Genomic DNA, 13,131 nt, shown 5'->3' on the forward strand with positions numbered 1-13,131 from the left:
TGAAAATGCAATGCACTATTAACATCAGTCGCTTTCCTATGTGCTTCTGTCTGAATAATCCTCCCGTGGATAACAAGGGTCACGTCCAGATATGAAATAGTAGTGCCACTTATGGTATGGGTAAATTGAATATGATCATCCATTGAATTTAGGTGTTGAATTTTTCTTTCCTGTAATTCTTGGGTGTTTGTCCATAAAATAAAGATGTCATGATAAACCTGCAATAGGCAGGGAGTTCCTTGTCCAGTCATCATCATTATATATATGATCAGCTTCAAATTTGGCCATAAAAGTATTGGCGTATGCAGGCGCCCCTGTAAAGCCCATCCAAGTTCCTTGTTGTTGAAGGAAAAAATTATCATTCCAGTGAAAGTAGCTGTGGTACAGACAAAAATGTAGTATTTCAAGTATGAATACTTTGTCGGCTCGCAGTGAGGATTGACGCAGCAGGGCCCACTCTACTGCTTCCATTCCAGCGTTGTGTAGTATGGAGTTGTAAAGTGATTTAACATCAATCGTACAAAGTAAAGTCTCTTCAGTGAGAATTACGGTCTCCAATTTTTGTAAAAAATCCTTGGTGTCTTTTATATAGGAATTCCATTCTTGAACCAAAGGTTGCAAAAAATAATCAATATAATGGCCAAGAGGTTCAAAGATAGTTCCACATCCGGTAACTATCGGTCGCATGGGAGGGTTGTGCAAGTCTTTGTGAATTTTTGGTAACATGTATAATAAGGGTTTGCAAGGATAATCCACAGTAAGGTATTGTTTGGTGGCAGTGGTGATCCAGCCCATCTCAAGGGCATGTTCTAGAATACTCATGAGGGTGATTTTGAGTTCGTTTATGGGATCTTTGTCTAGCAACAGGTATGTCTGTGGGTCTGCTACATGATCTTGAACAGCATTAAAATAAAATGTACTGTCCATTATAACAATGGTGCCACCTTTATCTGCTCTTTGCACCTGAATTTCAGTGTTATTCTGAATGGAACATAGCATATAAGTTTCGTGTTTAGTCAGATTAGTTTTCCTAGTTCTTTTGAAATGTAACTGATGAAAATCTTTCCTTACCAGGTTCTCAAAGGAGTCTAGTATTTTGTGGGAAATGGGAGCTTGGAATTTAGATTTTGGGCGGAATTCCCAAAATTCTGTGGTTTCTGCTTCTTTTATAGGTGGTAACACATTCGTAAAGAAATGTCTAAGATGTAGAACTCTCAAACTTAAAAAGCGCTATTTCACATTCAAGTATCTTGGTGTCATATGTGGGAACAAAGCCCAGTCCTTTGTTTAGGATTTGAATCTGTGGTGAAGTAAACTCTTTGGATGAAATATTTACCACTAAGTTTGTTTCTGGCTCCGTGTTCGTCCTGGCTTTCCGATAACTTCTCCTGGTTTTCCGATTTTGGACGTTCCTGGTGGTTGATTGGGATCTGGATCCTTGGATAAAAAATGAGTGGAACTTAAAGTGGTTGCTCTTTCAGTGTTGTCCTTAGGAATTTCTACATCTTTTATTTGGCTTTGCGCTGGTGGTCTAGTCATGGTGGTATCAGACTCTGTTGCTACACTTTCTTCAGATGAAGTAGTGACTGTTGATTTTCTAAAATATGAGCGCCGTTGAGCATAGACTTCTGCCCACGTGTACACTTCGTTCAGTTTGTAATCCAGAGTGTCTCTCTTGTATTTCCATAGTTTTCCTTCTTGCAATTCCTTGGTGTATTTATCTAGCCTATAGTTAATATCTTCCAAAGACTTCTTTAATTCTCCTCCTTCCATACGTGTAGATAGATTCTGTTTAATCTCTTCGATTTCATTAGTAAGTTCACTGATGTCTTTTGACCATGCCTCTACTATGGTATGACGAATTACTTTTATCATTAATGAGAAGCTCTATAAACATGGAGTATATGTCAAGGCACTGATTTTCCACTGGTCCGTTATTTTTCAGGATAATGTTTACACTGCTTGGCTATTGGCGTACATAAGCATGAAAGAGAAGGTATTGCCATTCATGCCTTTATTATCACATTGGAGGATTACACTGGGTGTTTGGAAATAGTTATTTTAAACTTGGGATGCGCCCTTATATGATTTAGTAATTTTTTCGAACTCGAGATGAACAACACACTAAGAGCAGCGTCACACCCAGGTGGAGGGTTTTCTATCAACTTTAATGTCGTTCTTAAAAGATATCTACGATCCATAATCATTTTCTATGTATTATACTAATGCTGCTCTGATACTAATGATGTTAGTACTACTCCTGTATAGCATATTCTTTCGTTTATGTTTTAGAATTTTCCCCTGAAGAAGAGCCATTTCAGGCTCGAAATGCATTGGGCAGCAAGATAATTTACGAACTATTCATACACCTCTCGGAGTTGGAATGAAACGTTGAATCTATGGACATTCTCTGAATTAAAATTGAATGTATATGTGTAAATATACTGGACTAACTTTTGAGTCTCCAGTGGATTTAGTGTTTTTGAGATGTAAAGAAAAACCATAATATTGTGATGATAACAAAACTTTATTGTTCAGGTATATATACCATTTGTTATAGTGCGCAGAGGTTGGGTCTCATTGACCCCTAATTTTGTTGTGCATCACCGGCATTATCGACTGTTTTTGCCTCCCCTGCAGCACGCATTGTTTTACATAGTATAAATTTACACTGTGAAAGAAAATAAGTTGAGTTAGTTCGAATAGTGTGTGCCTCTCCTAACAAAAATTGACATTTCAGCTCTAAACGGCTGGACCAGTTGGGGAAGCGGTTGTTCTCTTAGGCCAGCTTAGGGCTGCGGTCAGTGAACACCGCCTGCTTGTTGGGCCGCTACTCCCACGCGGTGTGGAATGCCGTTGCTCATGTGTTGCCTCAGTGTCCTGAGGAGGTGCAGGCTGTCCTTTCTCAGGCAATTGCTGAGGGTAAGGATGCGGCCAAGTTCGCCATTAGGTGTGAGTTGGACACTACTGACTCATTGGGCAGGGCAATTTCTACAACTGTGGCGTTGCGACGTCACGCCTAGTTTCGTTTGACTGGGTCTTCGCCTGATGTCCAAAGCTCGCTCATGGACATGCCCTTTGATGGCACCCGCCTGTTTGGGGACCAGGCTGACAGTGCCCTGGAGTGCTTTAAGGATTCGCGGGCTACGGCCAAGTCCTTGGGCCTTTCTACTAAGAGTTCGGCCTCTCCTGGTTTTCGTTCCTTTCGTGGCCATGGTAGAGGCAGTCAGGCGCTCCGGTCCACTAAGCCTGGGCAGAACCAGCCCCAGCGTGGCCGGGGTCGCGGTTTATGCAGGGGCGGGTCAAGGGAACCAGCGTGCGGGTCCGTCCACCTCCACCCGCACTGCTTCCGCCCCCAAACCTTCCTAATCTCAGCTTCAGGGATGGGTGCTGCAGATAATCTGCCACGGTTACTCCCTTCCCTTTCAGTCCTCCCCTCCTGTCATGCCACCTCAGTGCCACCGCTTGTCGGTGGATCACTTGGCTCTTCTCCGACAGGAAGTCACGGCCCTCTTGGGGGGGCCATCGAGTGCGTTCCTTGGCCGGAAGTAGGGAGTGGTTGTTGTTCCCACTACTTTCTGGTCCCCAAGAAGGACAAAGGGGGGTCTGCGTCCTATCTTGGACCTCCGGGGCGTCAATCGCTTCCTCCGGAAGGAGAAGTTCAAAATGCTGACACTAGCTCAGGTCTTGGCTGCCCTCGACCCTGGAGACTGGATGGTAGCGTTGGACTTGCAGGTCGCATATTTTCACATTTCCGTCCTGCCGGCGTTACCTGCGGTTCACGGTAGGCCAAGAGCATTTTCAGTTTGCCGTGCTCCCCTTCGGCCTTACCAGCGCCCCTAGGGTGTTCACAAAAGTGATGGCGGTGGTTGCAGCTTATCAGCGCCGGTCTGGAGTGTCAGTCTTCCCCTAACTCGACGACTTGTTGTTGAAGGCGGGCTCGCCCCAGGCAGTCGTCCACCACCTTCAGACTACGGCCGACGACCTACATTTGCTGGGGTTCTCCATCAACGTGCCGAAGTCACACCTGAGTCCCTCTCAGAGGCTCCCCTTCTTCGGGCGGTTTCTGGATTCAACGCTGTGTCGGGTTTATACTCCTGAGCAGCGAGCCCGGGATATTCAGGCTATGATTCCGACCTTTCAGTCTCTGTCCCGGGTTTGTCAGGGTGACCCTCCGGCTCCTGGGCTTGATGGCCTCCTGCATCCTGCTAGTGCCACATGCCAGATGGCTTATGCGGGCTCTGCAGTGGGACCTGAAGTTTCAGTGGGCGCAACATCAGGGCAACCTGTCCGATCATGTCCATATCTCAGAGGGCACTGCACGACAATTGCAGTGGTGGCTCACAAATCGTGATTGGGTCAATGGCAGATCCCTCTCCCTTCCCCAACCGGAGCACACAGTGGTGATGGATGAGTCCCTCCTGGGATGGGGTGGCCACTTGGGAGAGGCGGAATTCAGAGGACTCTGGTCTCCGGCGGAGTCCCGGCTTCATATCAATCTGTTGGAGCTTCGGGCGATCCTACTGGCACTGAAGGCATTCCTTCCCTCTGTCCGGGGAAGTGTGGTGCAGGTGTTCACGGACACCACCACCGCCTTGTGGTATTGCAACAAACAGGGCGGGGTGGAGTCCTGGACCCTATGTCTGGAGGCTCTGCGCCTCTGGGATTGGCTGGAGCATCAGGGCATTACCTTGGTGGTTCAACACCTGGCAGGTTCTCTGAACACCAGGGCGGACAAACTCAGCTGCCGGTGCTCGATGGATCACGAACGGCGTCTGCACTCGGACGTGGTGCAAGGTCTCTTTCAGCAGTGGGGACAGCCTTGGTTAGATCTATTCGCCACCGAAGAGAACACGCAATGTCATCAGTTCTGCGCGTTGGGATTTCCAAGGCGGCACTCGCTCGGCGACGCTTTTCGTCGCGAGTGGAGTTGCTGTCTGTTGTACGCCTTCCCTCCTATACTACTTCTGCCCAGAGTGCTGAAGATTCGTCGCGACCGGGCCCAAGTCATCCTTGTGGCTCCGGATTGGGCACCAAGATACTGGTATCCTGAGCTACTCAGCATGGCGATCGATCCCCCGATCCGTCTGCCTCTTCGGGAGGATCTTCTGTCGCAGCAGCAGGGGACGGTCCTCCATCCAAACCTGTCCAGCCTCCACCTCCATGCTTGGAGATTGAGCGGCGACAGTTGACAGCTTTCGATCTTCCTCCTGAAGTCTGTGATGTCATCTTGGCAGCCAGGCGTCCCTCCACTAAAACGGTGTAAGCCTGTCGGTGGAACAAATTTGTGGCATGGTGCACAGCGAAGGCTGTGGATCCCCTTTCTGCCCCTCTTTCGGAAGTTCTTCTGTTCCTGCTTTCCTTGGCCCGGCAGGGCTCTGCTCTGGCCACTCTTAAAGGTTATCTTTCTGCCATCTCCGCCTTTCTCCGGCTTCCTGATCAGCCTTCTCTTTTCAAGTCTCCGGTTGTTAACCGTTTCCTTAAAGGCATTATGCACACGATAAAGCAAAAGATAAGCCAGAATGAGGTGAAAAAGCTTGATGTTGATAATTGGAGTCCGTATGGATTGTGGCAATGGCTTCAGTTGCAAACAACGAATTGGGTGATCTGAAGTGCCTTAAATTGAATTTATTTCTGAGTCCCCCGTTTGGGTTTGCTCTACCTGCCCTTGAGTTAATAGCCTCTATTGAAGCAAGTCTTGGGATAGTCCTCCCCTTAATTAATCTGACCTGATCTGAGTAGTTGTACAGTCTGCTAGGTAAAATCTTACACTGCATTGGTTTCTTGAAAATATGTTACTTGTTTATGTTACCGGCCAAAATAGAAAAAAATGTATACTAAACATTTGGGTCAGATATTTAGTTGCCACAAATTCCCATTGTAAATGCTGAGTTACATGGATATGTCACCAGCCAAAAGTCAATCTCCAAAAAAGTCCTTTCTTAATTTGGGCACACCTGATATATCTGTGGTACAGAAAGACCAATGTAATTGGATTTGATTTACTGGTCTAGAAAATCATTGAGTTCAGATTCAGCGATCCAGAAAGTGGGGATTTGCATGAAAAAAATGCACTGGTCTCGTTATATGGTCCTCTGTGTTGTGGGATGCTACAGGTAAGGATTGGTTGTTCTTTCTAGAATGTGATGACCTTTAGGCTCGAAGTTTGGTATCCTATCCTCTATATCTTCTCTACTGTTTCTTAAATGCATTAACAGCATTTTTAGTGCTTAGTATCCCCATTTGCCAGAACCCAGGCCAGAGTATTGTACAGCGAACAAATCCTATGCATTTCATTGAGGTTCTCTTGTGTTTTTCTGTTTTCTAGGCCTGTATGACTGAAGTCATGATACTGCACAGCTATGGCATGCTGCTGCCATGTGCTACAGACCAGTTCCGAGGCACAGAATATGTATGTTGTCCCCAGACCAAAATTCCAGATGAGGCTCTTTCTAAGGAGGAGGAGGAAGACGATGATGAAGATGATGATGAAGAAGATGAAGAAGATTATGATCTATATAAAAGGTATGATTTGGGTTAATATATCTATGTATATCCTTTTGTTATAAAAGTCAGAGTGACTTCTCTTTAAGCTACCCCTCTCCCATAGCAACCCATCTCCAAGCAGATTGCCTGATACAGCAGTCTGTTTTGCCTCAGTGGAACTCTGCTACAGCCACTAGAGAACCCATTATCACCTGTCTGTTCTTGCCTCCCAAGCGAATTCCCCACCGAGGCCGATGTAGAAGACTTCACTGCTGCCGTGGAGGAAGAGGAGGACGTTGTGGAGGATAGAGATTACTACTACGACAGCTTCAAAGATGAGGAGTACAATGATGAAACCCCAACAGAAGCTAGTAACACCAAAATCCTTTCTCAGAAGGACTTTGTTGTTGATGTGAAAGGTAACTTCAAAGCGTTCTTCTTTTTAAATATGAACTAAACACCTTTGTGTACTTCCCTTCACCAGCCAAAAGTGTGGTTATGGTGTATATACAAATCTTTATCTTGATTTCTTGTTTAAGACCGTGAGACAGATCTTTCCTTCTCGGGTGCTTCCAGTAGGCTTCTGCAGTTATCGCCTCATCTTTTGCTTTTCACCAATGTGCCAATTATAAACGAATTGCAATATTATGAATATAGCTTTGTTCATTTGAATCGTTACTTTGCCCTTTTGTCTAAACTCAAGTGATGTTTTACTATTTATCTACGTATCACTGGATTGAGGCCGTAATGATTTTGTCACACAGCAAGTCACCTTACCAATTTATCTGTCTATTTTTATTGAGACTGGTTCTGTACAACTCCTTCAGGCACCAAACACCCCTCTCGAGATGAATTTCATTTAGAAGATTATGCCACCATTTAGTCCTTCAATTGGTGGTTCTTGAGCATTCTCTCCTTCTCTCCTTCTCTCTTTGGTTGTACCGCCTGTTCGGCCATCCCACAATTCTAACTTTCTTTTAAAATCCTTTTGGCTTCTGCCATTTCTAAGTGCTGCAAGAAACTGGTTTTGCCATTGCTCCTAATAATTTATTTACTGAACTCTTAAGGACAGAATGCTGACTTAACCTAGCTGAGTTTGGAGCTTATGAAATTCAGGTGTTGCAGGAAGTGCTCAACTCTCTTACCCAGAATATTCATTTTGGAGACACTTGACATACAAATGTCTCCCAGAGACTCCGCTTAAATTTACTATCTTTCCATTACTGCCAAACCCAAAGTATCAAGGTTATTGCAAGAGTGTCCTCCATATGACTGTACACAAATCCCCTCCCACCCATGGATCCCCCACCCCACAACCCCTCCAAGAAATAGTTGTTCGCACTTTTGTGTTTACTGATGGTATGTTTTTTGGTATGTTCTAGTGGTGTCATTTTGTCTTTATTGTACTATGAAATAAAACCCATTAGGTTAATTTATTTCATGAAAATTGTTGCTGATCAATAATTGCTCGCTGGTCAGAAAGAGCTCAAATATTTTGGGAAACAAAACCTTGGAAATGTAACATTTTTTGGGGAAAAGGGATTAGGGTAAGTATTAAAGGACGAGTAATGTTATGATTAAGGAAATATGTAGCTAAAGGAGAAGTCTTAAAGGTATGAAGTAAAGGGTACAGGGTAAACAGTCTATAAGCATTCAATAAAAGTAACTATTTAAAAAAAAAAAAATAGAAATGCATAAATCTCAGAGTAATTAGTTAACCCAAAAACAAACCGGTTTGAAGTAAAGAGAGGTTTCATATGATTAGAGAATGATTATCCACACTCAGTTGTTGAGGAGTTTGGTTCTTAAAAATACTGTGAGATGGTTTACCCCTTTATGGATTATGGCTCTTTAGTTGCGGCAAAGTGTTAATGTTAGTGGTGAGATTGAAAAGACTTCTTTTCCTGGTCTTTGTCCACTCCTCATTAATTCATCGCCATGTAGCCGTCACAATATCCCAGTAAGCAATTTTTAGGTCTCGGCTGGCGAAAGCAGCACACATTCGGTGCTCTCGTCATAAGAGAGCTTCTTGGAATCAATACAGATTTCACAGCTCTCGGAGGCAGAGTTGAAGCCCCGCCCATCTTTTTGATTGGTTCCCGTCATCTTGTATGCAAAACGCTGGCTTTTCATTGTAAAGGAGGCTTTGTTGTCCCTCCTTGTTGACGCCTTGTCTCCTTTTATCCCTGCCCACCGGGATTGGACCGTTTACTGGCGGTAGTATTCAGGCTTTTTTATTGCTTTTAAAAAGTGCGCTCTCAACGCCTGTCAGTGTTGGGCCTCCCTCTGTGCGCATTAGTTTGCCTCCTGTGACTACAAACAAACATGGTTTCTTAGGGCGGTGCGTCCTCCAGAGCTCATGTGTGCACGCCGCAGGAAACTAATGAAGGTAGGAATAGCATTTTCAGAGCCAGCACGTATTTCGTGATAGGATGCACACTTTACCCATTTCTGTCTGCAGGTGGTCAGTGCCTGTAGGTTGACAGCAGTAGTAGGGCTAGGACTTCCAATTCATGCGCGAGCTGCCCTGCTCTCACACTTTTTGACCCAGGCATTGTTCAGACCAAAGTTACCCAGTCATTCATTCCCCAGAAACCACCCCGCCAGCCCACGCGCGAGCAGCTCACCAGGCACAAGTTCAGTTTTTTAAATGTTAAATTGTTTTAACCTTTCGGCGCCCCAAGAGCTTGGAACATTGTCTGGGCCTGACTCTGCTCTTCCCCCTTCTGCCCCGCCCGGGCTAGTCTCCCTCACCGCCCCCTCCCTTCTGCATGGCTAGGCTCCCCCCCCTTCTGCCTGGCTCGGCTCGCCCCCCCCCCCCCTCTTCTACCCGGGCTTGGCTCACCCCCCTCCCCTTCTGCCCGGCCCTGTCTCCTGCTTGGTTTCGGTTCTGGTTTTGCGTTCTACCGTCTTTTGGTTCAGGTAGGGTTGTAGTGACGTGAAGGGGTAACTACCCGGGGAGAGGGGAGGGTAAATGCTGGCAGGGGGTGTCGCTGCCGGGTCTGGAACGGGGAAAAACCGGTTGGATCCAATAAACAGGAACGGTCCTGTTTGGGGTCTCTGTTCCAATGGAGACTTCCGGTGGGGGTAGAGGTCATTTGTATTCTTTAATGCTGGCTCGGGGGGTAGTATTGTGTAATGCAGGCTGGGTGTTTACTTTATTCAAATGTGAAAGGGCGCTCTTTGCCATGCTTACATTTATAGGATCTGGCGCGCTGAGCTGAGGCTGTGACCCCCTTCCCCGGATGACCCCACCAGGTAACTCTGGCCATGACACTACCTGAGGAGACCCCCGGGGAATATTCATTCTTTGCTTCAACATCGGGGATGTTTCTGTGCCCATAGGCACACTCCGCCATCCCTGGGTCATAGGTGGTGCTTTAACCTTCGCTTGACCTCACGCAAGAGTCACGTTCAGACCCGAAGGGAGGGTGGGGATTTGGGGCCTTGAGCAGCACTGGGGCCTGGCATTGACGCGTGCTGCAGGCAGAGGGGCCCCATGGATGCTCAATGACTTGTGCTTGAACCCCTGGTCCGTGCCTGTAAAGGCAGTGTTGGGGGTTCACCTCACCCAGTGTGTGCGACTGCCCCCGACTCTGAGCCTTGCTTGCATTGGCTGTGTTGGGGGTCACCCCACCAAGGACTGGCGCTGCACCCCCCCCCATACTCTGAGCCTTCCTTGTATGGGCTGTGTTGGGGGTTCCACCCAGGTGTGTGTGACTGCCCCCCCCCCCCCCTCCCTGGAATCTGGGCCTTGCCGGTATAGGCTGTGTTAGGGTTCACCCCACCAAGGTGTGTGGGACTGCACCCCGGCGTTGTCCCCCAAGTTTGAGGAGCTGGCATGCACAGAGCTGTCATTGGGGAAGAAAGTTTGAGTGATCTCCATCCTTGCTTTCACGGGACCATGTGGGGCGGAGGGCTCCCCTGGGGGGCATTGCAGTGCATTTGGTCTCGATAGGGTTTGTGTGTGTGTGTGAGGGGGAGCGGTTATGGAGGGGTCCCTTAGCAAAGGGAGGGCTACAGGTGTGGTTCGAGGTGTCAGCTGCAGGTTGTCTTCTATTATGGTCGTGGCGTCTTCTGTTCGTGGGTGCAGGGGTTGCCTTGTGTCTGCTGTTCGTGGGGGTGCAGTGGTGGCCCTGTGTCTGCTGTTCGTGGGTGCAGGGAGTGGCCCTGTGTCTGCTGTTCATGGGTGCAGGGGGTGGTCCTGTGTCTGCTGTTCATGGGTGCAGGGGGTGGTCCTGTGTCTGCTGTTCATGGGTGCAGGGGGTGGTCCTGTGTCTGCTGTTTGTGGGTGCAGGGGTGGCCCTGTGTTTGCTGTTCATGGGTGCAGGGGTGGCCCTGTGTTTGCTGTTCATGGGTGCAGGGGTGGCCCTGTGTTTGCTGTTCGTGGGTGCCAGGGTGGCCCTGTGTCTGCTGTTCGTGGGGGTGCAGGGGTGGCCCTGTGTCTTCTGTTAGTGGGGGTGCAGGGGGTGGCCCTGTGTCTTCAGTTCGTGGGGGTGCAGGGGTGGCCCTGTGTCTTCGGTTCGTGGGGGTGCAGGGGTGGCCCTGTGTCTTCTGTTCGTGGGGGTGCAGGGGTGGCCCTGTGTCTTCTGTTCGTGGGGGTGCAGGGGTGGCCCTGTGTCTTCTGTTCATGGGAGTGCAGGGGTGGCCCTGTGTCATCTGTTCGTGGAGGTGCAGGGGTGGCCCTGTGTCTTCTGTCTGTGGGCGCACGGGATGCCCTGTGTCTTCTGTCCGTGGGTGCAGGGGTGGGACACACTGATACTGCCTCAAGCTCTGACGTGCCTGTTCAGTACTTCCCAGGCAGTATGAGGTCTTCCTTGCTAAGAACTAGTCAAAGGTCCTTCAGGGACACCTCGTTACTCAGTGTCACGTGCTGCAGGGGGGAGCGCTCGTAAACCACGCATCTATTTCTTACCTTAGAATAGATACCCAGGAAATACCTCCCAGGGAGTGGATCTGTGAACAAATTTAGACAAGGAAGTCCTGGAGGACAGAACAGGTAAAGTGCCAGTCATGATGGGCCTGCTGCTGACTCAGTTGCGGTCACCAGCCACCACCACAGGGTCATCCCTCAGCTGGCTTGGAATGGTGGCATGAGTGGTAGTGGTAGAAATGGAGTAACTCCGCTGAACAATTTGAAGTACCCACTTGTCTGATGTTATATACTTCCAGTGTGGCAGGTGATGTTGGATCCTTCTGCCAACTGGTTGCCCATGATGGTAGGAAGTCAAGCAAAAGGGGTTTTGAAGCTGCGTCTGCCAGGCAGCTGGGGGGGTTTGTGGGAACTACTTTCCCAGCCACGAAAGCTGAAGCGGCTTGTACTGGGGAAAAGAAGCAGGGTGGGGGAGGGGACCGGGGAGGAGGGGGCGACGACAGACTTACCTGCCTCCGTCCAGTATTTCGTTGCACTCTTCCGCTCCAGGACAGACTGGGAGTATGTGCCTCCTCTCTCCAACCCCAGCAATGCAGCCGGGGTTGGAGAGAGCTTCATTGCGCATGTGGTTTTAGGCCGGCCTGAGACAGCCGGCCAAAAACCATATGTGCAGTGTAGGTATAGCCCACCACTCCCCCTCTAGCCTATCATAACCCTGGCCCCACCCCAAGCCCAGGCACAAGCTAAATAAAACCGGTTTTAAACCTGTTTTATTATCGTTTTATTTTTACATTTTTTAAAGTGCTGGTGGGTGGGGCAGTGCTCCTATGCCATAGCGAAGGAGCCGCCGCTGCACGAAAGGACTAGGAAGCCTCGAGACCTTGGTGACTGGGCAGGAATCAACACTGCTGGTAGTCCCTTCTGTAGCTTACAGAAGGGGCCAAAGACAAAATGGGGTTGGCGTGGGCCCATGCAGTGACCTAGTGACTGGGCAGTGGCCCAGTTGTCCTTAAAGTGCTTCAGCATGGAATCTGCCTTATTGCCAAATACATGGGTGCAATTGAAGGGCATGCCCCTAAGGGATGCCTGTACAATCCATCGAAAATCCAATGGATCTTAGCCAGGAAAGGCATCTGAGTGCCACTTAATGATGCAGTCCTACATCCTTGCCATTGGAAAAAGCCTGAGTTAGTATGACTCTGGCTTCCTCCTTGACCATGGGCATCATTGTGCAACTGAATCTCAAATTATGTGGGTTTACCGACCCAAGAGGCACGCCGTGTACACCAAACTCAGTTCGAGGTTGCTGGAAAAGAACATCCTCTTGCCAGATGGATCCTGCCTCTTGGATGCCCTATCCGGTGGTGTGATAAAGAACATGCCAGGGTTAACTTTGATGGTGGAGGCCTGGACGTCCACACACTTCGAGTGGGTTGGTGGGTTAGGAAAGCTGGGTCCCCAGAAGTGTGGGATCAGTGGCGGTGCTGTGAACAGCAGCCCCCCGCATGGCGTTGCTCATGCCCCAAGGACGACATCCCTGGGGGATTCATTAAAAAGGGAGGAGAGGATCTGTAGGGGTGACTCCCAGCTGAAGCACCTCAGTCAAGACCTTCGTCTGGACTGCCACTGAGGGCGGTGTTAGGTCAAAGACATCAGCTGCCCTCCTCACCACCATGGCAAAGGAAGCCCCTTCCTTCGTATCCACACTAGGAGGAGAGACTAGCCAATTTCTGGGGAGGAGTCCAACCAATTGACATCCGTTGGTTACCCTC

The 13,131-nt window shown here is 48.6% G+C and overlaps 1 protein-coding gene across 10 annotated transcripts in view; it reads left to right on the forward strand.

Moving 5' to 3' along the window:
* The window catches only part of APLP2 (amyloid beta precursor like protein 2), a 697,478-nt gene that overhangs the window by 406,938 nt on the left and 277,409 nt on the right, over positions 1 to 13,131 (forward strand). For all 10 annotated transcript variants that reach the window (XM_085647208.1, XM_085647210.1, XM_085647209.1 and 7 more), the window contains exons 5-6: positions 6,329 to 6,525; positions 6,721 to 6,905. In XM_085647208.1, the coding sequence (XP_085503334.1) occupies positions 6,329 to 6,525; positions 6,721 to 6,905 (382 nt within the window). The remainder of the gene's footprint in view (positions 1 to 6,328; positions 6,526 to 6,720; positions 6,906 to 13,131) is intronic.

Source organism: Triturus cristatus, chromosome 3_2, assembly GCF_964204655.1.
Source record: "Triturus cristatus chromosome 3_2, aTriCri1.1, whole genome shotgun sequence".
Lineage (NCBI taxonomy): Eukaryota > Metazoa > Chordata > Amphibia > Caudata > Salamandridae > Triturus > Triturus cristatus.